At 41.5% G+C, this 24,483-nt stretch overlaps 1 protein-coding gene across 1 annotated transcript; it reads left to right on the top strand.

Annotated features, from left to right (window-relative positions):
- The first annotated feature begins 11,307 nt into the window (after positions 1–11,307).
- On the top strand, positions 11,308–22,710 carry LOC133002121 (protein prune homolog 2-like). Its single transcript, XM_061071882.1, has 9 exons — positions 11,308–11,681; positions 13,588–13,676; positions 14,165–14,386; positions 14,612–14,791; positions 15,600–15,699; positions 16,047–16,178; positions 16,291–16,377; positions 16,581–16,679; positions 22,556–22,710. Exons 1-9 carry the CDS (start codon positions 11,308–11,310, stop codon positions 22,584–22,586), a joined length of 1,314 nt encoding a protein of 437 aa, XP_060927865.1. The 3' UTR covers positions 22,587–22,710.
- Positions 22,711–24,483: the final 1,773 nt, after the last annotated feature.

The raw sequence follows: 24,483 nt of genomic DNA, 5'->3' as shown, positions 1-24,483 counted from the left end.
CCTCAAATGCGTTGTTTGTTCACAGTCCTCCGGCTCTTTCTGTTTGTTTATGCGGGGCCAGTTTAGCCGTACACCACTTGCACAAATAATTATGGTCGCTAATGAAGGGGCCCGCAGCCACAGCACTCTCTAAATGCCTTTCTGATGAGAGGCACTAGGAGACAGCAGGTGCAGGGTGGGCCTCCCAGGGACTAAGATTGAAGACCAGGGAGCCAGGGTGCCCCGCCCCTCCACCCCTCTATCTTTCTGTCCCTCCCTGACTTCCTGGTTCTCTCGTTCATGCAGTGATTTCCTTTTTTGAAATATATTTATACTGTAGCCACATCAAACTGAGAGATGATTCAAATATTCCTCCTTATAAATCTGCATACATAAACACATGCTGATGGTTCGTCGTTACTCTGTTCGCTGTTGTTTTTGTTAGCGGGGCACAAAGAAACATATCTCTTGTCTGGAAGTTGACATATTTTGTCATCAATTTGTTTTGGGCTTCAATACACATTTTAGAATTCACTGTACACACACAAATGTGGCATTTAAACAAGTTAAGAAAACCACTGCACAGGAAAGTCATCACTCTGTATCTTTACTAACTTTGCGCTGATGGTTCCTCCTCATCATCATCTCTTCAGAAACATTCATTGTTTCTCTTCCTTCATTTTCATCCTCCCCCTGTGGCTTCCTCTGGCTTTGAGGGCAAACAAACCAACAAAACAAAACATTTATAGACTCAGCGCTCGCATCTTGGCCCCCAAATCCCTGCACTTAGAGCTGAGTGAATGAAGCATGCCAAGAAGGCCCATATGAGAGAGACAGACAGAAAGACATTTGAGCTTCTTTCTCTACAAACTTTTACACCCCGCCCTCCCCTTTTCCTTCCAAAACTTCATAAGCAGTGTGTGTGTGTGTGTGTGTCTGTGCGTGCTCCTGAGAGTAGAGCTGTTGGTTTGTGGGCAAATGCATGTGTGTGTGTTGTATATGCTATATATTGCACATGTGTGCGTGTGCGTGCACATTGGCATGCGTGTGTTTGAGCTGGGTGGTGTCAGCTCGCTCCTTGCCACCCCATTTGCTGTAGCTGTACCGCTGTGATCACAGACAGATGTATAAATCAAACCTCGCTTGATGGATTCATCAGGGTGGTGAAACGATCGCCTGAGAAGAACTCGCAACTCTCTTAGCGTTCTGTGTTCTGACGAAAAGGGTATGCAAAGAGCCTAAATGGATGAACGCTTGATTAATTCTTTGCCGGAGATGTTGGCGACAGCAGGAAATGTGTTTTTGCTTTGACTGTGTTTGCACGGGAATTTGCGCGCGCGGGGCGTGAGTTATGAGGCCTGAGTTTTGTACCTAAGGCTATTGTGCATAATGATGGCAGGTTGGGAGAACTGCAAGCAGCCGCTAAAGACTTGCTACCTGTGGAGCAAAGACAACCAAAGAGAGAGAGGGAGGGTGTGTGTGAGAGTGTGTATGTGTGTGTGTGTGTAGAGATTGGAGCCGAGTGGGAGAAAGATGAAAAGTGAGGCAAACAGGTGATGGAGAAACAAGATACGACAGAAAAAGGACAAACTGTAAAATGCAAACTGGGACTGAAGAGACATTAATTCCATTCATGAGGTGACACCAGACATTGGATCAACTGACTTTGATCATTCTTGATCACGGGTTAATTTTATCAAGATATACAGCAGTATTGTTTATCTGTAGTCACATCTTGAAGTAGTAAAAAACTGAATCTTCTTTGCAATGAAAAGGCTAAAAAATCACTTTGACTAAGGTTTAATGAGAAACAAAATTTCTAAGGGGTAGGGCCGTCATATTATCAGACCTCAAAAACTACAAAGTTCCTTGATCAAAAAGAAAAAGTTTTTTACTGACAATATCACCATCTACTTTTTTTTTCCTTTAGTCATAGACCTACTGGATTTTTTCTGTCTTTGTGTTGTGAAGCAAATTTTTTTGGTTTTCATAATGTTTTAAATATTTCCTACATTTGGTTTTTGTAGCTTTTTCTCTTATTGTTTGATGGAAACTCAGAACACTTGTAAGAGATTTGATTTGGATCTTATACTCTTTTTTTGACAATAAAAAATGATTCAATGAAATGAAATACAGTTTATTAAGGATACAAATTCTGCATCGTTAAAATGTTGCTTCCTTCAAATGTGACTTCATACTTTCTACTAACTCAATGTGGCATTTCTCCACTGAAAACAGTCATACTGCTCAATAATCTTGGCTTTTTTGATTTTCTGTACCTCATATGTACGTTAATGACAAAACATGCCAAAATTGATCTTGTATAAGAGTTAATAGAAAGTAAGCAAAGCAACTCTGTTTATGTCTAAAGAAAGCTCAGGATATGAGATGCAGGTTTTCCGCAACCAGATACGAAGGCTCTTGGAAACAGTTAGCAAGTGGATTTTTATAGCTAACATGTTGGCAATTTATAAGAAGAGGCAATCTGTTTATCTGGAGGTGGCAGAGAGAGGGAGGAAGAGGAGGGGCAGGCAATATGAGTAGTAATTTTCTCAGTTAAGAGCCAAATGGCAGACAGACTGTCGCCCTGCGTGTTATCGCGGAGATTTGCACTCTGCTTGTTTTCTGACAATGTTTGTGTGTGTGTGTGTGTGTGTGTGCATACTGAATGCACGCAGCTGGGTGGTAGCTTCAGAGTATTTGCATCATTTTAACATTTCTGTTTAAATTATACTGTAAATCTTGAAGACTTTATTGCCTTACCAGAACTCGTATGAGTACATACAGATTGTACTATAGACGGATGGTGGGTTATTGTGTGTATCTTCGTGTGTTAAGGCTTCATGCGCTTTTGCTCATGCGTTAAGTGAGTGAATATGTGTGTTTTAACGAATCTTGGGAGGCTTCATTGCACTCATCAGGATATCAGTGTTGAGAAATGGCGGTGTCGGAGAAGTTGGCAGTTGTGTGTGTGTGTGTGAGGATTGATGAGCCCGTATATGACAGCAGCCATATTGTGGGGAGAGAGAAAAGGATGGAGGGGTGGTGGGAGGAACAGGAGGAGGAGTATTGTAGCCCCCTCATCCTCACAGGTTAATATTGACACAGCCTGGGCAGATACATGCCTGAAGTGCTCATCAATCATTTTCAGTGGACCCACACAAACACACTCACACACACATGGGCTCAAGCAGAGAGAAGGACCACACACACTGTACAACACAGAAAAAAGAAGATACGCACATTCAGTTGTCAAGTAGATCATTGGACTTTTTGAATTCTGAAAATGATGTTTTCACATGTTCTCACACACAACTTCCCACTGATTGTTTTACCATAACTGTTTTTTTAAAAGTTCGACTTAAATAAGCACACGAACATTGTTGGGAACTTCCCAAAGCAAACAGTTGTACAACAGATTTAGATTAATCAAGCAAATATGTTTTCAAACTTTATGCATAACCCTGCATTGCAAATTATGGCTGCCATAATTTTGCGGTTAATCATTTCAGAGAGAAAGAAAAAAACAAGTTCCCTTGACAAACAAAACAATTAATTAATGCAACTTTCCATCCATCAATCACCGTGAGTGTCGGTGAATTACCATAATCTGTGCATGGTGGCTGTTTTAAGAGCAAACAGTTAATTTTCAGACAATAAATCACAAAGTGTCTCTCTACCCCTCTGTGCGTTCTGACAGCTTCGTCTCTCATTGCTACTGATGAAGGCTGACTTCAACCACTTCAGCTTCACTGGAAAAAAATTCAATCATATGCGCAATAAAAGGCGGGGGTCCAACAAAGTTTCTCGTACAGCTGTAATCGAAGCGTTACAAAACGTTTAGTAGACTATTGTAGTAAATCTAATTGCTTTATTAAAATGTTTTTATTAATGAATTAAGTTTTAAAAAATTTGCAAATCACAGGATCCGTTTTACTAATTTCAGATGTCGACCCCCCTCCTCATTTTTCCTTCTTTCTGTTTTGCTGTTTTTCTTTTCTCTCCTCCAGCACTGGCCCAGTTATGTGGGGGGGCTGAAATCCTTCAGTCAGCGCCATGGCCTCGACAGTCTGGTGGTTCTCCTGTCCAGCAATGATACAGTTCATCATCTCTGCCAGCAGGTGGCTGTCTACTCAAACGACACAGATATCCTAAACCAGGTAAATCAGCCTTGAGTTAACAGTGACACACAAGACAAGCTTTGGAAGAGCCAGTTCTTTTTCAGTGTTGTGGTTACTGGTCATTAATTAAAGAAATGTCTATTTTCAACGGTTTATTTTTTGGTTTCTTTGTAAATCCTTACTTAATATATTCCATCATTAGGGCCCGAGCACCGAAAGGTGAGAGGCCCTATTGAAATTGTAATTTGTTTTGTAATTTAATTTTTAATCTCAAAAAGTGTATGAGAATGTAATCCAAGGTTGTATGGACTGGGGGGTCAACCGTAACCCCTTCAAGTGGCCAACTGTTGTGCATCTTACTGGATTTTGACAACCATCATGGCGGGATGGCACGTTGTGATGAAAGGGTGGAAAACACCAGGGACTCATTCATTTAAGGACTGGTTTGATAGACGGGACATATACATTGAAAAATGGGGGAAATGTACTGTTTGCCTACGTTCAGATTATGGGTAATGACACATGTGGATGGTTAATAGCACACAGCAGCGTATCTCATCCTCACTTGCCCCATGAAATGTTGGCTACTACTTGGAACATTTGACATGATACTGGAACTAAGACACGCAGGTCCTTTTTTGTTTTTCTTTTGGGATTTAGTATAATTTTGTTATTAAAATGATTTACTTTATTTGAGTTATTTAAATTTGTTGTTTGTTATTTTGATATGTTGATAATTATGGAAACAATTCTGAAATAGTTTTTTGAGCAATGAATCATCATTTATAGTATACACTGTAAAAAAAAGAAGAAATAATTTGTGCATGAAAGATGAAATGGCTCTCATTGCAGATCTGCTGTGAGTTGGAAGACTCCTCCAGCTGGTCTCTTTCTGGTGAACTGGAGGCTCTGGAGAATCTCCAGGTTTACCACATCCCTATAAACACCTCCTCGTCCCCTGGTACTCCTCCTCTGCTGGAGGAGGAAATCCAAAGCATCCTCAAGGACTTTGTGGACCGACGCAGCTCTGTATTAGCTTGCCACCCCAGCAGTCGGACATCTTCCACGGAGGGAGTAGCAGGCAGTGTGGAATTCTCCCAGGGATCATCTGGTATCAATGACATGGATGCCTCTGATATAGAGAGGGCAGAGGGAGGCAGTGCAGATGTGGTGGCAATAGCAAGGTATTAAATGCATTCCTTTTTTTTTACCTATAAAACAAGCAATTTGAGATCAATTATTATTTATGATGATTTTGGGCAAAAATTGGCCCAATGCAATAACAGCCTTGTTTCATCTCTGCATATAGGGTGATGACAGATGGTGAGGAGGACACAGGAGGTGTAGGAGTCAGTGCTTGTGGTGAGCTAGTGAGCCCTGACAGCGGTTTGACCACCCTCCGCAGCAGCCGCTCCTCCAAAGAGAGTTCAGTGTTCCTTAGTGACGACAGTCCAGTCGGTGAGGTTATAGCAGGAGGTGGTCCAGCAGCTGGGCCAGGAGGACTGCTCCTGAGAAACCCCTCTCCCCTGGGGTTGTTGTCTCTCTCCCCTCCTGTCCCACTTGAGAGGAGGAAGCAGCGCTCTGGCAAAAATAAGACTGACAACTTTGACCTCTTTAGCTTTGACCCACTACACAGCAGTGACCCCTCTTTGTCAGCAGGAGGGGAACTGTCAAATTCTGAAGTAAGAGAAGATGGGGGGTTAAAAGGGCTAGCAGGGAGCTCCAACTTATCTGAACTTGAAGAACTGAGTTTCCTGGATTTCTCTAGTGATAGTAGAAATTCTTCAATTGACCACCATGGTAAAATCCATGGGAATGAGATGATTGACACTGTGGTTCCTCCAACCCCAGTCAACAGCCTGGCTGGTAGCTGCCCACCCAACAGTTGCGCGATCAGGTTCTTCCCAGATGTAGCTGAAAGGATCAATGGCCTACAGCGAAAGGACAGTATGTCATCGTCCTTGTCAGAGACCTGGGATGAACTTTGCTTTGACACACAAGGAGCACTGTCGTCAAGTGATAATAATGCCACGACTAGGACCAAGGAATACGAGAGCCCACCGAATATTGTAGAGGACGTTGGACTCAAAGAGTCGTTCGCTGAAAGAGAAAGCAAGGAGGAAATCTTAAAGAATCCCCACCAGAGGCCAAAGAGCCTTCAACCTCAGCTTAGTCTGGTCAGTGGGCAGACCGACTCAAATGAGAACTGGAACACAGATGCTGTACTGAAGAAACTGTGGAACCCTGTTACCTTGGCTGATCTGCAATTGACACCACCAGAGGAGGAGGGAACTGGAAAATGGAAAGCTGGTTTTATTGGAGCGAAAGAAAAAACAACTTCTGTGTCAAGAAAGAGAGCAATCCTAAATACTTTAACACCAGACACATCTAAAGAAGAGGATGAAGGAGTCCAAGGTAAAAAGGACGACAGCAAGATGGAGCTGCTAGACTTCTGGACTTACTCCGCTCAAAAGGGATTTCTTAAATCTGATAGTGGAACCACCACGTCTTACCCCGAATCACTAGATATGTGGAATATGACAATCCGGGATGACAGTCTATCACCTCTCACAACCCCTGACAACCTGTCTGAAAACTCTGGTTCTTTCTGTGGGGTGAACCGTAGTGTTGTGGGTGGTTCATCCACGGAAAGTCCACCAGGAGTCTGTGATGGTGGAATGGAGATGTGGAACACCACCATACAGGAAGACAGCTCTTCCACTGTAACAAGCCCCGAAGGACCTGACAATGGAAAGGAACTCATGGGATCACCAGATGCCAGTGATTCTCCAGAGACTCGTGCAGGCAAAGAGTCAGAAGAAGAAAAAGCTATAGAGGTGGGGAACGATACGAGGAAAGTAATTAGTCATACACTTGAGGAACTGGAGTGGAGAGGTCATGAACACAATGTGAGAATAGTAATAGAAGCTGCAGAGAGTATAGTACAGGGTGAAGAAACTGGGGGGGGTAAAATGCAGAACTTGGGATCTGAACATTCAGACAGGGAAATTTCCCCACATCCAGACACAAACATGTGGGACTTACCTGTTCCTGGCATGGTAAACTCCACCTCAGAATATGACAATGTTGGAGCTGGTCAGTGGAGCCGGACATCCTCTCCTGAGACCTATGCTAGCCCCGTAGTGGACATGATACAGCTTGAGGGGCAGTCTAGCCCTTTTATAGCAGTGACAAATCTTATTCAGATAGACGAGACACACGATCAATCCAAGAAGGCTATTACTCTAGGAAAAATAGCAGTGATTTCAAATAAAGAACAGCCAGTTAGCCGTGTGTTCTTATTTGAGGGAACTAGTGGGGGAAGTTCAATTGAGAGTGAATATGACAACAAAGCAAAAGGAGGATCAGTAGAGGCTGATTTGTCAGAGCAACCCAGTGATTATTCCCCCTTTTTTTTGGTGGACTATTCGTCTGCCACTCAGCAAAATTCCGCCAATTATTGTTCAAGCCGAGGAGAAGCTGCTGAGACTCAAATCCAGACTGACCAATCACTGTCCTCAAGCTATGTGAATTGGGATAGCTCAGAATCGGCTTCACTATCAAATGCTCGGTCAATCACAGGGGATCCCGATGAAGATGGGACTGCCACTGAAATCCAAAGGGAGCCCAACAAAGAGAACAATGGAGATGTGGAAAGCAAAATTATTAGCTCCAGCTCCAGTGGGAAGAGAGACACATTGAAATGTAGCCCTGACAGCCTTCACTCAGGTAGTCGAGACGAAGCCAGGTCCAATTCAGACGGAGATTCATCCTCAGGCCTAGAAATGGAATACATCGTTGTGTCAGGCACAGTAAAAGAAGCAGAGAGAGAGTGGCATGACAGGCCCAAGCAGGAAGACAAGCAAACCAAAGGAACAGGGAAGTTCATGGAGACATTTAGCACGCTTTTCCATGCTGCCACAGTGCTGCAAACCCAGGTCCAAGGTCGACATAGGGAGCATCAGGAGACAGAACAAAGAAAGCAAAGTCAAAGCGCAGATATGGAGCAAATTCAAGCTGTCTTACCCACTAATCACGATCTTGATAATAAGACTGAGCATCACATGGTGTCAGAAAGTCCCAGCCAATCAAAAGTTATCTCAGAAGCTTTTCATCTGTCTCATTCAAGACCAAAAGGCTGCAGTCAAACACAGGTAGGAGAAGGAAACTATGACGAAAAGTCAAGCACCGTGGCCAGAAGTTTGTCTCCCTCATTGAGATATCCGTCAGATAACTTCCTGAAAGCAAGAGAAGAAGTTTATGTCCACTCACAGATCTCGATGGAAGATTCCGATGAGGGTGGACAGTCGCCCTCTGCACCTCCACTATGTCCAACGTCTTTGGGAGATTTTCAAGACTGGGGGGGTCAGTTAGTGAGACAGGACACACCGCAAGCACCGTCTGAAATACAATCTCCTGTACTTAGCAACAGTTCAGTGTCCCATCCCAGCTCTTTGGCTGGTACCCCATTTAGTGAATCTGGGATTTCTACTGACAGAGGACTTGGATTACCATTTTCTGGAGACTTGATGGAAGAAGAGAATGATGAGGAAGAGCAGGAGGAGGAAGCAGATATGGACCACACTACCCTGACCAAATGGACTCCAGAAGTACAGGATGAGAAGGAAGACAAACAACAGTTAGGATCTTGTGATTTGTTAAGTTTCACTGAGGAGCTGAGCAGAGGTTCATCGCCTCAACAAACTTATTTTCAAACACTTGAGATGAAGCAGGGCAGGTTCCTTCAGGACACGGGGGATTGCTATAATGGACAACCTGTAAGGACTGTTGATCATGATGAATGTTTATCTGACCAACAGACTGGAAGCCACGAAGCATCTCAAGATGGCTACTCACTTGTGTCAAGGTAAGCAACACTGCTTAACTCATATGCTTTGTACTAAGCTCTATGCTACTCTACTTCTGTCACATTTACAACCAGTTCAATTTAAGGCTATGACTTTTTCCATAACTCAAGTTCCATCATTAAATGACACTCAATTAATACAATTGGAATATCCCACATGCAGTCAGATCAGTTTGAATACTTCAAACTCTCCTCTGCCTCTTCCACTTCCACACGCTGCTACTTCGAAACTTGGGATCTGCATGAAGCAGCTCTGCTGTCTAGTGTCCTCCATTTTCTTAACTAAACGACAGGACATGTCTTATTTTACTGATAGGTCATGAGGGCACGCCTTAGGTCAAGCTGATAGTGAGCGCCCTCTGTTGGATAAAGAGGCAAACTACTTCAGACTGACAAATGCGCCTCTAGACAATTTTTGAACGGGTCATTTCAGTTCGAACATGAACTTTCCCCCGCCACATTCAAATGAATGTTTTACAGCCCTAGTTCAAATACATAAAAACTGTTAACATACAAATGTTTTTATATATTTATATAAAAAGACAAGAAAATTGCACCAAGCTCTTTTCTTAAAAGCCTTGTCAACCCAAATTACAAATACATTTCTCATAGACTAGTTTACTGTAAATCTAGTGAATAGTATATACTTCTTTGCAGATACTTTTGGTTTGATTTTCAAACGTTCTGCCTCCGGCCCAATACAGTGTGAGTGAAGGCCGTTTTGCCTGTGCCACAGTTAAACATGCTAAAGTTCCAGCATTCGTTTTTTTCGGTACAACGGTTTTTGTGTTCTCAGAATGACTGAATGAACAGGCCTGTGCACACTTATGCCTGTCCCACGCAAACAAACTTCACATATACAACCCCCCCCCCTCCCCCCCTCCCCTCTTTGTTCTCTGCTGGGTTTTTGAGTCTCTGCAGTTTTCTCAATCAAGTCTGTGTGTCAGAGGAATATTAGAATTGCTGAACAGACTGTTGAAATGAAGCTAGAAGGCCCTCCTGAGGAAATTAGTTTGTGTGTGTGAGTGTGTGTTCTAAATGTTCAACAGCAAGCTTCCATCCACACCTCTCTGTGTGTGTTTATAAATCTGTTTATGCCTCATTGAATATGCATTACCTGCCTCATTACAGCTGGCGCCCCACCACAGCTAATGAAAACAGCTCCCCTAGCTCTCTTACAAGGTGTTGGTGTGAGTGTCTGCATGCAAACCTGTGTGTGTGCTTTTGCTTGGTTAATATCTAGTGTATCAGAGAAGGAAAGTTTAGCCTTGCGGCTTAAACTCAACATTGGTAAAGAGTATGTAACATATTTGGGTCTGGTTGTTGTAATTGTTTTGAATATGCTGTATGTCAAGCAGACTGTCTACTTTCATACTGCAGATGAGTATTACACGGTATGAATTTTTGATGAATGGTGAATTTATATCTAGGTGTTAAATCCGTTTGGTTTCTCTGGATTAAATAAAATACAAAGTTCCCTGTAGAGTTTCAGGTAAACAGACAAACTTTCACTTTACAGTCAGCGCTACACACTTTGTTTGGATCCTTAAAGCCCAACAATTATGTTGAAAGCTTCCCTCCTCAGAAATCATTACCTCTGCCAAGGAAGTTATGTTTTCATAGCTATTGGTCTGTAAGCATGATCCTGCAAAAACTACCAAACCGATTTTAATTAATTTTGGTGGAAAGGTGGGGCACAGGCAAAGAAAGAACCCCTTATCCTTTGAAGAAGAATTAGTTAATGGGGCAAATCCAGGATTGTTTTTCTTTCTAAGAACTTTGCAGAATAGGTTGTTCTTCAGAAACATAGCAGAAACATTTGACAGACCCATGAACAGGTGTGTAATTCATATTTCTTGCCATATTTTTCTTGCCATCAGTCCTGTTCCCCCCTGTCTTTGCTGAGACATTGCTGTGATCCTAGATCAGGGGACTAAGGCAGGAATGCCCTTTACATCACCCTTGTGCACATACATGCAAAATAAACTAGATGGGGCCCACTCATAATAACACTGCTCCACTAAGCTAATAGGTCAAAAACGAAACCCTCGACTGGTAAACCTTGGGTTTTTGACCACACCAGTACTCAAACAACTCATTAAAAAATTCCTAGCTCAGATAGATGAGGTCCAATGTTCTCCATTTGTATCAACAAATCCTAAATTAATTTAATTTTCTCTCTGCCCTTATTCCCCTGGAAGAAGACATCAAGATGTGTCATCCCAGCCAACCAATGAAAATGCTGCATATCAGTGGACAGGAAGTCACGATGTGACTCAGGGTCAGACCAAGTATGGCTACAACTACCATCATATTGACCAAAGAACTGAAATCCAGACCATGCACTCAACCTGCGTAGAAACCAAATCTAACAGCCAGTTGAACACCACAGCTGTCTACACTGAGTTTACAACTGATCCAGCAGCTATTCCGTGTGGGTCTGACCAGACTGAGAGCTACTATGAAGCTGGGGTTAGCGCTGAGTACACCCCTGATGATTCTAAGTTTCATTACGTGGCTGAAAACCAGTATGGAGATGACTCCTCGCAACCTCAGTGCTCTCAATATCAAACTGACGGCCAATGTCAGTATGAGATGGACCATGCTCAATACCAGTTGGAAAAACAGCCGTTCTACCAATCAGACGTCCAACCTGAGAGGGAAGATCATGCACGGAACGTGCCGGAGGGATATGTTCACTCTCTACTGTCAAGGTGAGCTTTATATCATACAGATTTAAGTTGGAATTTCAGAAAGTTCAAGGTTCAGTAGCACAGTGTAACACTTAAATTATACTGTCTAAGATTTCATTTTTTCCTCCACTGGGATCAGCAAATGCCAAATTTGAGGAAAAAGCTTTTCTAAAAACAATTGGTAATTAAAAGTCATTTAATATTTTTTACATATCGTGAAATTCTTCACTGCATTGAAGAAGTAGGGATGTATCTATTTCTAATAATCTAAATATATTGCACCCCCACCCTTCGCAATAATACGCACATATATTTTGACACTGTTTTTGCTTTTATTATCTGTACTGGTCATCAGAATTTACTAACTACCTTACTAATGCTTTCAGAGTTAAAGGAGCAGGTGGACCCAAAAATGCAGAAGCAAATAAAGTAGTAAAACCAAAAGTGTCCTTTAATACAAGGCAAAGGTACTTACAGAAATTAAGGTTCAAAAAACGAATTCAATAATCCACAAAGAGAAACAAACACTCAAGAGGCTAAACTGAAAAGACAAAAACACTGGAAACATTGAGAAGATACTAGAGAGCAATAACAATGACAAACCATGGACGTGGGAAAGGAACATAAGGACAAATTGAAGCGCAGAGACTTCTATACACAGAAGGGGGGTGGCTAATTGGACACAGGGGAACATGAGAAACAGGTACAGACAATAACAGGGAGGCAGAAAGCAGGACATAGACAGGAAGTCAAGTTAGAACCACCGGAGGAGCAAAGTTTCAAAATAAAAACAGGATTATACAGTACTAAAAAAGAAACACAGGATGAGTCATTAACAAAGTGTCCACAAACAAAACCACAACAAAAATCCAAGATACTCTTCATCTAAGAGCTAAAGTTAAGGTCTTGATTCCAGAGTCATGACAAAATCCTCTGCCCTATGCCACAACAATCCACTTTATTCTGTCGACATGGACCTGTAAAGTCATGGTGATTTATCAGTTTTAACGAAAGATGCCAGTGAGTTGCATTATTTAATTTATTGACACATATTAGAATCTAAAAGTCTGAATCTTTTATATTGAGGGAATGATCCTAGTTATGTTTTTTCTCAATCAAAAGTCAAATCTAAAGTCTAGTTCTGGAATCACTTTTCAGTGAGCGGTAATATTACACATGAAAAAGAAAAAGTTGAATTGCTCCTCATTAGCAGATTCATCATGGTGTTTTTCCCCACTTTGTAATTACGATGACCCGGGCCCCTCTTTGAGATACACAACCCTCCCCTGTCTTTTACGCTCTGTGTGTGTGTGTGTGTGCGTGTGTGTGTGTCTGTGTGTGTTTGCACACATAACACTTTCCATAACCAAGTGGTCATGTGACTTGATAGTGGAAAGAGGGGTTCAGTCACTCGTGCTGGGAGAAAACAGAGTGAGAGGAAGGTAGGTGTCCTGAGATTTTTAAAAAGATGAAGACACAGCCTTTGTGTGAGTGTGTGTGTCTGTGTGTGTTTGCGTGTGTTTCCTCATATTTATAAGCATGTGTGCTGGATTCTCTGCCCTGCCTCTATTGTTAGCGGGCCTTATGCTAATCAGAGTCTGTTAAAAGGGGCATTGGTAGGGGGAGGTAGCAACACAGCTCAGTATTGTTTCCTCAGCCCACACGTGCAGCCTGGGAAAGAAGCAGTGAGTTGCTTTCTCTCCGTACGGCTTTGTCACTTCTGTAATCTTTCGTATCTGCTGTGAGATGAACAGATTTTTAACTTTCTCCCTCATTCAATGTCATGGGAAAAGTGAGGTTTTCTGTCGATGATTTTCTTTGGCTTGTTTGGCCCAATACTATGTGTAGCTGTGCCTATGGTAGCAGTGGTGATAGCAATGGTGATCTATGTTGTGGCTCATTATTGCCTCTCTGTGCCTCTGAGCAGACACTCCCCACAGAGGGACGGGGCAACAGGGATGATGATGAAGATGGCCTCCAGTGAGGAAGCTGCTGAGGAGCTGGATACCGGAGAAGGTAAATAAATAGCAAGATAAACTACACCTACTGTAAATTGTCTCAGTTATTCACAGTGCAATTTTAGTGGTAGTGATATTTGTTGCACCTTATTAGTAAAAGATTAGATGTTAAGGCTCAACAGTCTAATTTTAAGATGAATAGCAATATGTAATGTTTGGGGAAGATTAAAAAAACATTTTGAATTTGCTTGACTCATATTTAAGTTGTCTTAAAGTGATATTTAACATCTTCTAGGAAGAATACTTGGATTAATTGACAAATTTGTAACACAAAGAGAAATGCAGTTTATTTAATCAATTCAATCAAATATGTCACTTATTATTGCTCATCCATTTACAAAAACACAGGTGCTGATGTAATTTATGTAGCATCATGTAATACATGCATATTTAGTGATCAAGGCTGTAGATCTGCAACCTTTCTCTCCAAAAGAATAAGAAATTTATAAAAAGAGAAAGAAAATGACGCCTTCTCTCTCTGAGCAGACCCAGCCTCCTCGGCAGATGTGTCGGGCAGCTCTAATCAAAGGCGAAAGTTGGCCGCGCCGCCATTGAACGTGTCGCTGGACCACAGTGAGGGGTCTCTTCTCTCAGAGGACGCTCTGGACACGGACGACGAGGCCTTGGATACTGGAGACGACCTGGACATCAACATTGATGAGCTGGACACTCCTGACGAGGCAGAATCACTTGAGCTGACCAGACACGGTGAGACAGACGCCTGAAGATACAGTATGAATACGTCTAAATGCACACAGGAGATGACAGACTCTGCTCTTTTACAGTATGAATGTGGCAGCATCCATCGTTTTCATCAATCTGATTTAGCCCAGGATTTCCTTTTGTTTGTGCCCTGTCGTCTTGTAAAGCCTGTACAACTTATACATGACAGGTCATATCTTTATCTCTGTGTATCTCCCATGTCACATACAGGGGACTCAGAAGAGTCTAATCCGGCTGCAGGAGTAGCTTCAAGTGACGTCAGCGCAGGACCAAGTTCAGCCGAGGGGAGCAGGGACAGCCGACTGTGGAGGAGCGTGGTGATTGGAGAGCAGGAGCATCGCATTGATATGAAAAGCATCGAGCTGTACAAAAGAGTAATTTCTCACGGAGGTAGGCGTGCTACCACAAATGCTTTAATCCATAATTTCATCAGGACTCTGTGTTTCATAACTTTTAATCTTTTAATCTCTGTTGATGTCCTCATCCTCACTTCTCCACATTTGGCAGATTTTATTCTTAAATATAATATATGCTTACTTGTTTTTGTCAAGTTTTTTTTACCTAAGAGCATGTTCCACAAAACTCAGCCACTGTGGAACCAACTTTCCCCTTTCAAATTCCGGATTGTGCTTATTGATTGAACAGATTTAGATGAGCCTAGAAATTTGAATGTCCATCAACTAAACATATCTTATCGTCACTACACAGTAAAAGGGGAAAGACTGGTTCATAGAAGTTTAAGAGAGATGGACCCTTCCTTGGCAGCTTATCACATAAAATAAATGCACTTTAAAGCAATCAACATGTTGACATCAGAATGGAAGCTATAACAAGTATCTGTAAGCTGTTGCACTAAAAATGAGACCCATGTTAATATTAGTGCTAATTGATGCACCCTGGTTAATTGTTTCACATTTATTAATCATTTTAATTTTCCTCTGATGTCATGGGTCGGAAGCTCAAATGCTGTTTAGACAAAAGATTGTTCAAATCTGGAGGCATTCAACCTCTTTCCATTGTATCTTACATGATACAATTAAAGCATCTTATCGGACACTAATGTTTTCTGTTTATCTGTCGTTAGCAAACACAAGAGAATGTTTGTTAGTTCAATTTTAAGGTGAATGAAATCACAGTTCTATGTGCACTGCATGTGAGAGCCCACTTTGATTGTACTTCCTGTGTTTCATGCTTTCAGGTTATTATGCGGAACAGAATGCCATCATTGTGTTCGCTGCATGTTCCCTTCCAGACAGCGACTGTGACAATTACAGTTCTGTCATGGAAAACCTTTTTCTGTAAGTAAAATTTTACTACGTGGCTCAAGCACATGTGGACGTGCAAACATTACAACCCCTCACATCATTCTACAATATCAAGCATTAAGTTGCTGGATTTACAGAGTCCACTCTTCTGTCAAGGCTTCCCACAAGGGGGCAGTGCCATGTAGAAATAGAAGCTTTCTTTTATACAAATTTATCATGACCTGCTGTAGGATTAGCACTACCCTTAATGAAATGGAGAGGCCAAGCTTCAATCAATTTATAAGAACGTTGAAGTGGAAATGAAATGTTACTTTTTGTTGAAGACTTTCTTTGTGACTTTTTCTCTGTCTTACTCTGTTTCCTATTGTTTGTGTGTGTAGGTATGTGATAAGTACATTGGAACTAATGGTGGCAGAGGATTACATCATTGTTTATCTGAACGGCGCCACACCTCGCAGGAGGATGCCCGGTTTTAGCTGGATGAAAAAGTGTTACCAAATGATAGACAGGAGGTAATACCCACACAAACAAGTGCAATGCAAATGTAAAGTAGGAATAATTTTATGATACTGTTGTGATTAATACAAATTTCACAGCTCCTTTGCCTCTGCTCTTGTCCCACAGACTAAAGAAAAACCTCAAGATGTTCATCATTGTTCATCCTTCCTGGTTCATACGGACTTTGCTGGGAATAACCAGACCCTTCATCAGGTTTCACTGTTGTCCTTTAAGTTTAAATGACACTACTGTTGAAAACATTTAACACAGGATGTACAATCAAGAAACCCTCTTCATAGTATATCCATGTTTGAATCTATTAGCACTTGACACCACATATTAAACTCCCCCATTGCAGTTGTTGAATCAGATTACATAAGCAGTAAACTTACCTTTCTAATTTTTGTTTTCTACAGCTCCAAGTTCAGCAGTAAGATCAAGTATGTGAATAGTCTGCGGGAGCTTGGAGAAATCATCCCAATCGAGTATGTTCACATTCCACCCAGCATTATAAAGTAAGTACATCTGAGAGTTTGATTTGTGAGAGTTCAGATCAGATTTCTGTAAACCGTGGGGTAACAGCTTGCCAACCGTCAGAGATGGTGGTTTTTAAGGAATGCTAAATCCAGTCTGGTCAGTTTAAAGGTGCAGTTATTATCTGTTTGTGAACGATGTTAAAGCCTGGAAGATGGAAACCTTTCTTCACAGCAGCGGTTAATGGATGTAGATTTTTATTTTTTAATCCAACACATACCTAACATATACAGTATAAAGTAAGTTATATAAATGTAGATATGATGAATGTTGTGTCTGGATTTTTGATATTTCTGTGTGTTGTCTTTCTTTCCCGAAGAGTATTGGCTGCAGTCAATGACAAACACTATTATTTCTGCTGTGATCATATTTTTATTATACCATAGTCACGTGGTGGCCATTTTCCTCTTACATATTGCTCGGGGAATGGAATACTTTTATGAACAGAATAAACCTGCTTTATCTGCAATGAAGATTTTATAGTTTTTCAAAACTGAATTTGTTTCCTTACTGTTCACATTTGACTATGCCAGGGGGCTCTCCCACACTCAGCCAGGGACAAAGGTGTCGCTTTTCAGCATCTTTATTAACTAAAAACAGAAACCTATAAACTCTCAAACTCAAAACACACAGCACTTCCTGCTGGCCCGTCAGCTTTTTATTTCCGGATAAAAATATCTTTTCCACTCTATCAGGTAACATTATTATTATTGATGTGAGTTAGGAAGTGGTTGCCAATTTTAGCTGCTGTCTAACAGGGTCCCCTGTCTCTCCAGATTTAGTCTTTTCAGTTGCTGATAATTTAGGAAGCAGTGAAATGCAAACAGTGTGTCAGATTATCTGTGTTTACATGACTTATAAACCTGGATCACAGCAACACATTTGTGATTCTGTTTGTAAAAGCATTTGATCTTCCCACCCTGAGCATGATGTCAGAGGTTAGGGTTAGGCCAAGGTGTGTACACCGCGTTCCACATTATTATGCAAATCGGATTTAAGGGTCATAAACATTCATTTTTTAGTTTTTGAATTAAACTCATGGATGGTATTGTGTCTCAGGGCTATTTGGATGATTGAAATCAATCTCAGACACCTGTGATAATTAGTTTGCCAGGTGAGCCCAATCAAAGGAAAACTACTTAAGAAGGATGTTCCACATTATTAAGCAAGCTACATGTTTCAGGCAAAATGGGGAAGAAAAAGGATCTCTCTGCTGCTGAAAAGCAGCAAATAGTGCAATACCTTGGTCAAGGTATCACAACATTGGATATTTCCAGAAGAATTGCTCGTGATCATCGGACGGTGAAGAAATTTGTCACTGATTCACAGGACAAGCGGGTTCGTTCAGACAAAGGCAAAATCAGGAAGATTTCTGCCAAACAAATGCGTAGGGTTAAGAGAGCAGCCACTAAAATGCCATTGAATAGCAGCAAACAGGTGTTTGAAGCCGCTGGTGCCTCTGGAGTCCCGCTAACTTCAAGATGTAGGATGCTCAAGAGGTTTGCAAGTGTCCGTAAACCTGTTATCCGGCCACCCCTAAACCAAGCTCACAAGCAAAAAAGGTTGCAGTGGGCTCAGGACTACATGAAGACTAACTTCCAAACTGTGCTGTTTACGGATGAGTGCCGTGCAACCCTTGATGGTCCTGATGGATGGAGTAGAGGATGGTTGGTGAATGGCCACCCTGTCCCAACAAGGCTGAGACGTCAACAAGGAGGTGGCGGAGTCATGTTTTGGGCCGGAATCATGGGGAGAGAGCTGGTCGGCCCCTTCAGGGTCCCTGACGGTGTGAAAATGAACTCGGCAAAGTACGTAGAGTTTCTGACTGACCACTTTCTTCCGTGGTACAAAAAGAAGAACCGTGCCTTCCGAAGCAAAATCGTATTCATGCATGACAATGCACCATCTCATGCTGCAAAGAATACCTCTGGGGCATTGGCTGCTATGGGCATAAAAGGAGAGAAACTCATGGTGTGGCCCCCATCTTCCCCTGACCTTAACCCTATTGAGAACCTTTGGAGCATCGTCAAGCAAAATATCTATGTGGGTGGAAGGCAGTTCACATCCAAGCAGGTGCTCTGGGAGGCTATTATGGCATCCTGCAAAGGCATTAAATCAGAAACTATCAAAAAACTCACAAGTTCAATGGATGCAAGAATTGTGAAGGTGATATCAAAGAAGGGGTCCTATGTTAACATGTAACTTGACCTGTTAAGATGTTTTTGATTAAAACTTTTTTTGATTTCAGTAAATATGACCTCTTAATGCTGCAAATTCAACAAATGACAATTTTTAGTTATTTACAACCTATAAAATAGCTTGAAACTCAGAAACTCTGCATAATAATTTGGAACACTGCATTTTGAGTTTTTTATTTTTAAAAAAAATACTGTTATCATTTGGAGGTTTGTTCAATAAAATTTGAATTATACTCTTAACAGTTGATGACTTGAAAATTATACTGACTGGCTGTGCATTACTATTTAGGAAAATCTGAGAAAAGTGTAATTTGCATAATAATGTGGAACGCGGTGTATATGATCTATAACCTTAGTCAAAAAACTACACAAAACATATAGTAAACAAACATAATGCAATATTTTATTCCAAGTGCCAAATTTGCATTGGCATGTTTATACATCTCTCACTCTGCCCAAAGGTATGACGAGGAGAGGGGTAAACACAGATTTGCACGCATGAGGTAAATCTGCATTGATCACTTGTTGTCTTAAAGTCTTTCTTAATTTTTTTCTCAAAGCTGCTGTTAATTTTTCATAGACTGGGACTAACCTTCTACTGACCTTAGGCTGCCTCCTTACCCAACACAAAGCAAGCCGGATACTGATTTTCTGTTCCTGTTATGGATTCCCATGTAAACTGCTTCATCTCACCTCTCATCTGTGACATCTTAGTAAAACTCTAATAATCATCTATAACCTGAAGAAGCTTGCACTAACAACATAGTCACTCCCAACCAACAGATAATTTGCTGATAAGGAATTTAGAGGAAATGTATAGTGGGACAGACAAACCAGAAAACATCAACAACTATTACTGAAGAGACCACCAGCACAGACTGAACTTTGTAACAATGGAGAAGAATAAGGGGTGTAGCATTAGATCTGCATCTTAGCCTTGAGTGAGATAAAATAATTGTTAGTTGAACTTCTTTTTTCCAATCCTACACAGCAGCTGTGTCTCAATCCAGGAGCTGCATCGTTAGACGACTAAATTTGAAGACAGATTGGGTCACAGGGGCACGACTAGGCTGTCCCATCTTTGAAGGCTCCTAGAAATGCTGCCGACAATTGTGTCCTTTATCCCAGTGAAATGTAGGCCACCACGGGGTGGATCCTTCACGACCCAACCTATCCCAGTATGCATTGTGCTTCAGTGACAAACCTAAAAGAGGAAATGGTGCAGACAAGTGACGAGACGCCCAGTGCCGGAGTATCAGACTTCAATACAACTGAACATCCAAAATGACACATGTTAAAAAAAATAAAAAAAACGGCCATATAACCTGCTTGGCCTGTCCTACCTCAGCTCTGTTGCTACGCAACAGCAATAAGGGTAGGACAAGCTGGTGACACAGATCACGGAAAACTTGTATGGACCACGCCATCTCTCTACATGGCCCACAGAGGAGGGGGTTTTGGGCCAGGTAGGTGGTGTCCCTTTCAGAGGATGCAACCCCTGAACTGAGACAACAGCTTTGGTTACTTTAGGGTGTTGTCAAATTTAACGTAACTGTAGTTTGTTGGTTGAGGTTAGGGAAAGATTGACCACGGCTACAAGATAAAACCTGAACTGTGTACACACAACCATTCACCTTAATGCCCTCCTTGATACTTTTTGCAACACAAATTTCCTATAGAGACGACGGTCATGTACACAACTAGTGGTGTCTCAAGTAAACATTACAACACTGACAGTCTCTGGAAGATTTAACAACTTGCAGAATATGGTACATGGGGTTTTATGTGTGATTCCTTCCAATGGATCTGGTGTATGAAGGAAAGGGATCTGTTGAACTCTCTGAAACCCACAAAACCTCAGTGCAAAATGAAAAAATGAAATCTGACTCATTCTAACTTTATCCCTGTTCATTATCTCAATTTGTAACATCATGCCTTGTTTCACTGAGCATATGTCACAAACTGCACACATCAACCCCCTTATGTGAAATAGAAACACTCTTGACAGTGCTGCAGTAGAAATACAGGAGAGACCACTAATCTCCAGTAACTGCATGTGCACTGACAATGTGGCCGTGCCCGTCATTTGTTTGACATCTTCACTAACCTTTGCTCTCTGCCCTCCCACCCAATGCGAATCCAGATTGGATACAGATTTGCAGGAATCAGCAGCTAAGTAAGTAGTACTCCAAGACAAGGAAAGAAAAAAGAAAAGCGTTCACGCAGTAAAAATGTTGATCCAAGCCAACAGTTTGCCTGACAGAGAGGAGATAAGGAAGTGTACACATCTCTGCTGTAACACAAGCAGTGGCGATTTTAGCCTGAAATTTCTGGTGGGGCAATTTTGTATGACGTCATGTCACTGTAACAAAAATAGAGGTAGCTGATTATTATAAGCTGTAGGCCTATATAGACCAGTACGATATACTATGGGCTGCATTTTGAGTGCCAGCAGGGAGCAGAAATTTAGTTTAGGAAATAGGTGGTGGGTAAGATTAACGATGTAAAAAACTGAATGTAGCAGACAAGTTTTGTTTTCACTGTAACACGTTACAACACATCAACACCATACTCTGAATAAAGAGCTTTAGGAGATGTAATGCTACTTTAAACAACTGCTCTTAAAATGCAGATGTGACTTTAAATACTCATGTTTCAGTTGATCACAGTAAATCTGTTTCTGCAGAATAAGAATCTGTGTAACATTGTCTAGTCAAATGGTTCGGCCAGTGAAAAAACTTCACATAACATTAGATATCTTATGTGGTGGAGCTTATTCGTGTCGGTAATAACTCCAGACGTCTTTAGTTTCTCTGTCAGGAGAACAAGTAGAACTTCAAAACGTATTATTCATCCGATATGTGAGTGAAAGCTCTCCACAGACTCGGGTGGTGTTCACTGACGAGGTATAGCCTGCCCTGTTAGCCTGTTGGCTCAGGTGAAGCCGAGCAGGCAACCGGCTGACGCTGGAGTCAAGTTGCTTGGCAGATTTCGTAGGGCCCACCTGAAAGTGCCCACTCTCCCAATGTTAACTTTGGCCTGTGTGGTTCACGCTCAAGTCTTCCGCTTGCGCCATTGTGCCCAGAGCAGAGACGGACGGCAAGATGGAAGCGTTTCACAGAGCGCGCACACACAGACAGAAACACACACACAAATCAAATGACTCCAAAACAAGACTATAATGCTTGTGAGTCAGGTTTATTCACACACACATTCACGCTACTTTGCATATAAAATAAAATAAAATATATTTTTCCACAAAGTTCAGATATGCAGTATTTTTAGCTTTCTGCCAGACAGCGCCATCTGGTGGGGCAGTGCCCCACCTGCCCCTAATGTAGAAAGGCCACTGGACACAAGTCTTCATTGCCTGCTGAGCCTCACTGAACTCTCCATGCTGGTCTGCTCGCCTCACGGAGACATTTTCCAATCAATTCAAAGCTAACAAGGAATGTGCTGGTCAGTAAATCCTAGCCTAGTTTCTGAGGTTTGGTTCTCAGGTTGTTGCGTCATGTAGTGGAATGAAACATAATCGATGGTAATCAACCTACTCACAGCAAACTCGCTACATTTCAGTTGCAATATTTACAACTGTGTGAAACATTTTCATTCTAAAGCCAAAGATACTACTATTCTTTCTGTCATCTTCTCTCGCTCAGAGCCGACAAGAAGGGGAACTCGGACGTTTGACAGACACCTGACTCCTGGCTTCTTCCTCCCTGCAATGTGCTGTATTCTACCACAGCATTACTAATTATGAGCGGCCCTGCAGCATGATGTTCGCAGCACTAGCAACAGGCTGGAAAAGAATAAACTGTGGTACAAAACATCAGGCGACTGCTTGTTCAGTGAGGGAGGTATAAATGCCTCTCACTGGGTGCTAAACATAATCCTGTTTGTACAGTGACTGAGAGTGTCACTGTTCTGTAATACTGTATGTTACAAAGCAATTGATTGTGTTCGCCATTTATTAGTTTCTGGGGGGTTGACTTCATATGTGATTAAACTGTTTTATTCTTTAATTCACTTTGGAGGAATTACTAACAGGCTTGGTAATAACACATTAATACGACATAACAGTAGTTGTAACACTGCCCATCTGCTCTCAAATACACATTTATGTTTCCTGAACAGTTAGGATTAATACTGTCAATAGACTGTAACGTTACAGGATGTAGAATCTAATTTCAGACACTCAAGGTTTACAAATGTATGACCCACAATTACAAACTGCAGGCTTGAATTGGAATTTTAAATGTGTGGACAATAAAGATTCCAATTCAAGCCTGCAGTTTGTAATGATATGAAACAGAACTTAAAACTGCTTTTTGAATAGTTTATTATATAGGTATCACACCCTAAACTTGTCTTATAAAGGCTACGAATTGGCTATTCTGTTAGCATTGTATATCACTGTGAACAATCTGGGGATGTCATACAGGCAGTTACCATAGCTGCAGTAATGTGTTGCATGCCTTCAGTTGCATCCTTTCAGATTATTCTGATCTGATTACTCACTCAGATGTAGAACTGTGTACTAATGTTCTTTAATCATATTTGTCCAGGGTGTGTGTGTGTGTGTGTGTGAAAACAATATGGGGAGTGATCAGGGAATACTATGTTAACTGATGGTTGGAGAGGGACAGTCAGTGTGTGTCTACTTTTATTTTTTCTTTGTTTTATTTATAAATGTATTTGTGTCTTGCAAGGTGTTGATCTGTTGTACAACATGTAAAATGATTTGTTTCATTAAAGGTGTGTTCGTCCTCATCAGTCTTTAAAAAAAAAGGTTTCACATTAAAGTTTCGCAAGCACAAGTGGACTGGGATAATAATTGTAGCCGGGAATTTTACTCCATCCCAAGCCACCTTATTTACACGAAGCGCCAGCCTTTAAATTGTGTAGACTTAACCTAATAGTAGATGTAACTGTTACCTGTCTAGTTATAAACTTGGCCACTATGTTCTTCAAGGAGGAATTACAATGTTTTTCAAGGTATGTTATGGTTGTAATATATATTTCATAATATTATTGTACTGCTGTAACCCCCAGATAGAGGCAGAGGGTGCAATATGGCACTTAAACTTGAAAAAAAGTAATACTGAAGAAGCAGGAGAAGATGAAAATGTTTTGCATTTTATTAACAAAAAGGTTCTACAACAGAAAGACAAAAATATTTCTGGGAAATGCAACAAAAAAAAACCCAATCATACCAGAGAAAGAAAAACAGAAACACACTAGAAAAATCTGCAGCCTCACCGCAAGCTGCCAACTCCTGTCTCCGCCGTTCACTACTGACTGGCTTTATAGCCTCACCTGCCTGGAACATACAATCTGTGCAGGTAAGTGTAAGTTGAGCTACTGAGAAAGACAAAGAGAAACCACACTCAGTACAAGACCCTGGGCTACTGCTGACCGATCAATTCAACCTATCTGCAAACATTCAGCAGATAAATGCAATAGGTTGACTGAGATGTCAACTAATGCAGCACACGTCATCCAATCTCTGTCACCTTAGGTCTGCCCAGCCCCTCCTTTCTCAGAGACCTGATCCTACACACCTCTCCCTGATCGACCTGCTGATCTG

The sequence above is a fragment of the Limanda limanda genome, chromosome 5, assembly GCF_963576545.1.
Source record: "Limanda limanda chromosome 5, fLimLim1.1, whole genome shotgun sequence".
NCBI classification, from domain to species: domain Eukaryota; kingdom Metazoa; phylum Chordata; class Actinopteri; order Pleuronectiformes; family Pleuronectidae; genus Limanda; species Limanda limanda.
The sequence above is the reverse complement of the archived record's forward strand: the minus strand, read 5'-3'. Positions and strand labels throughout refer to the sequence as shown.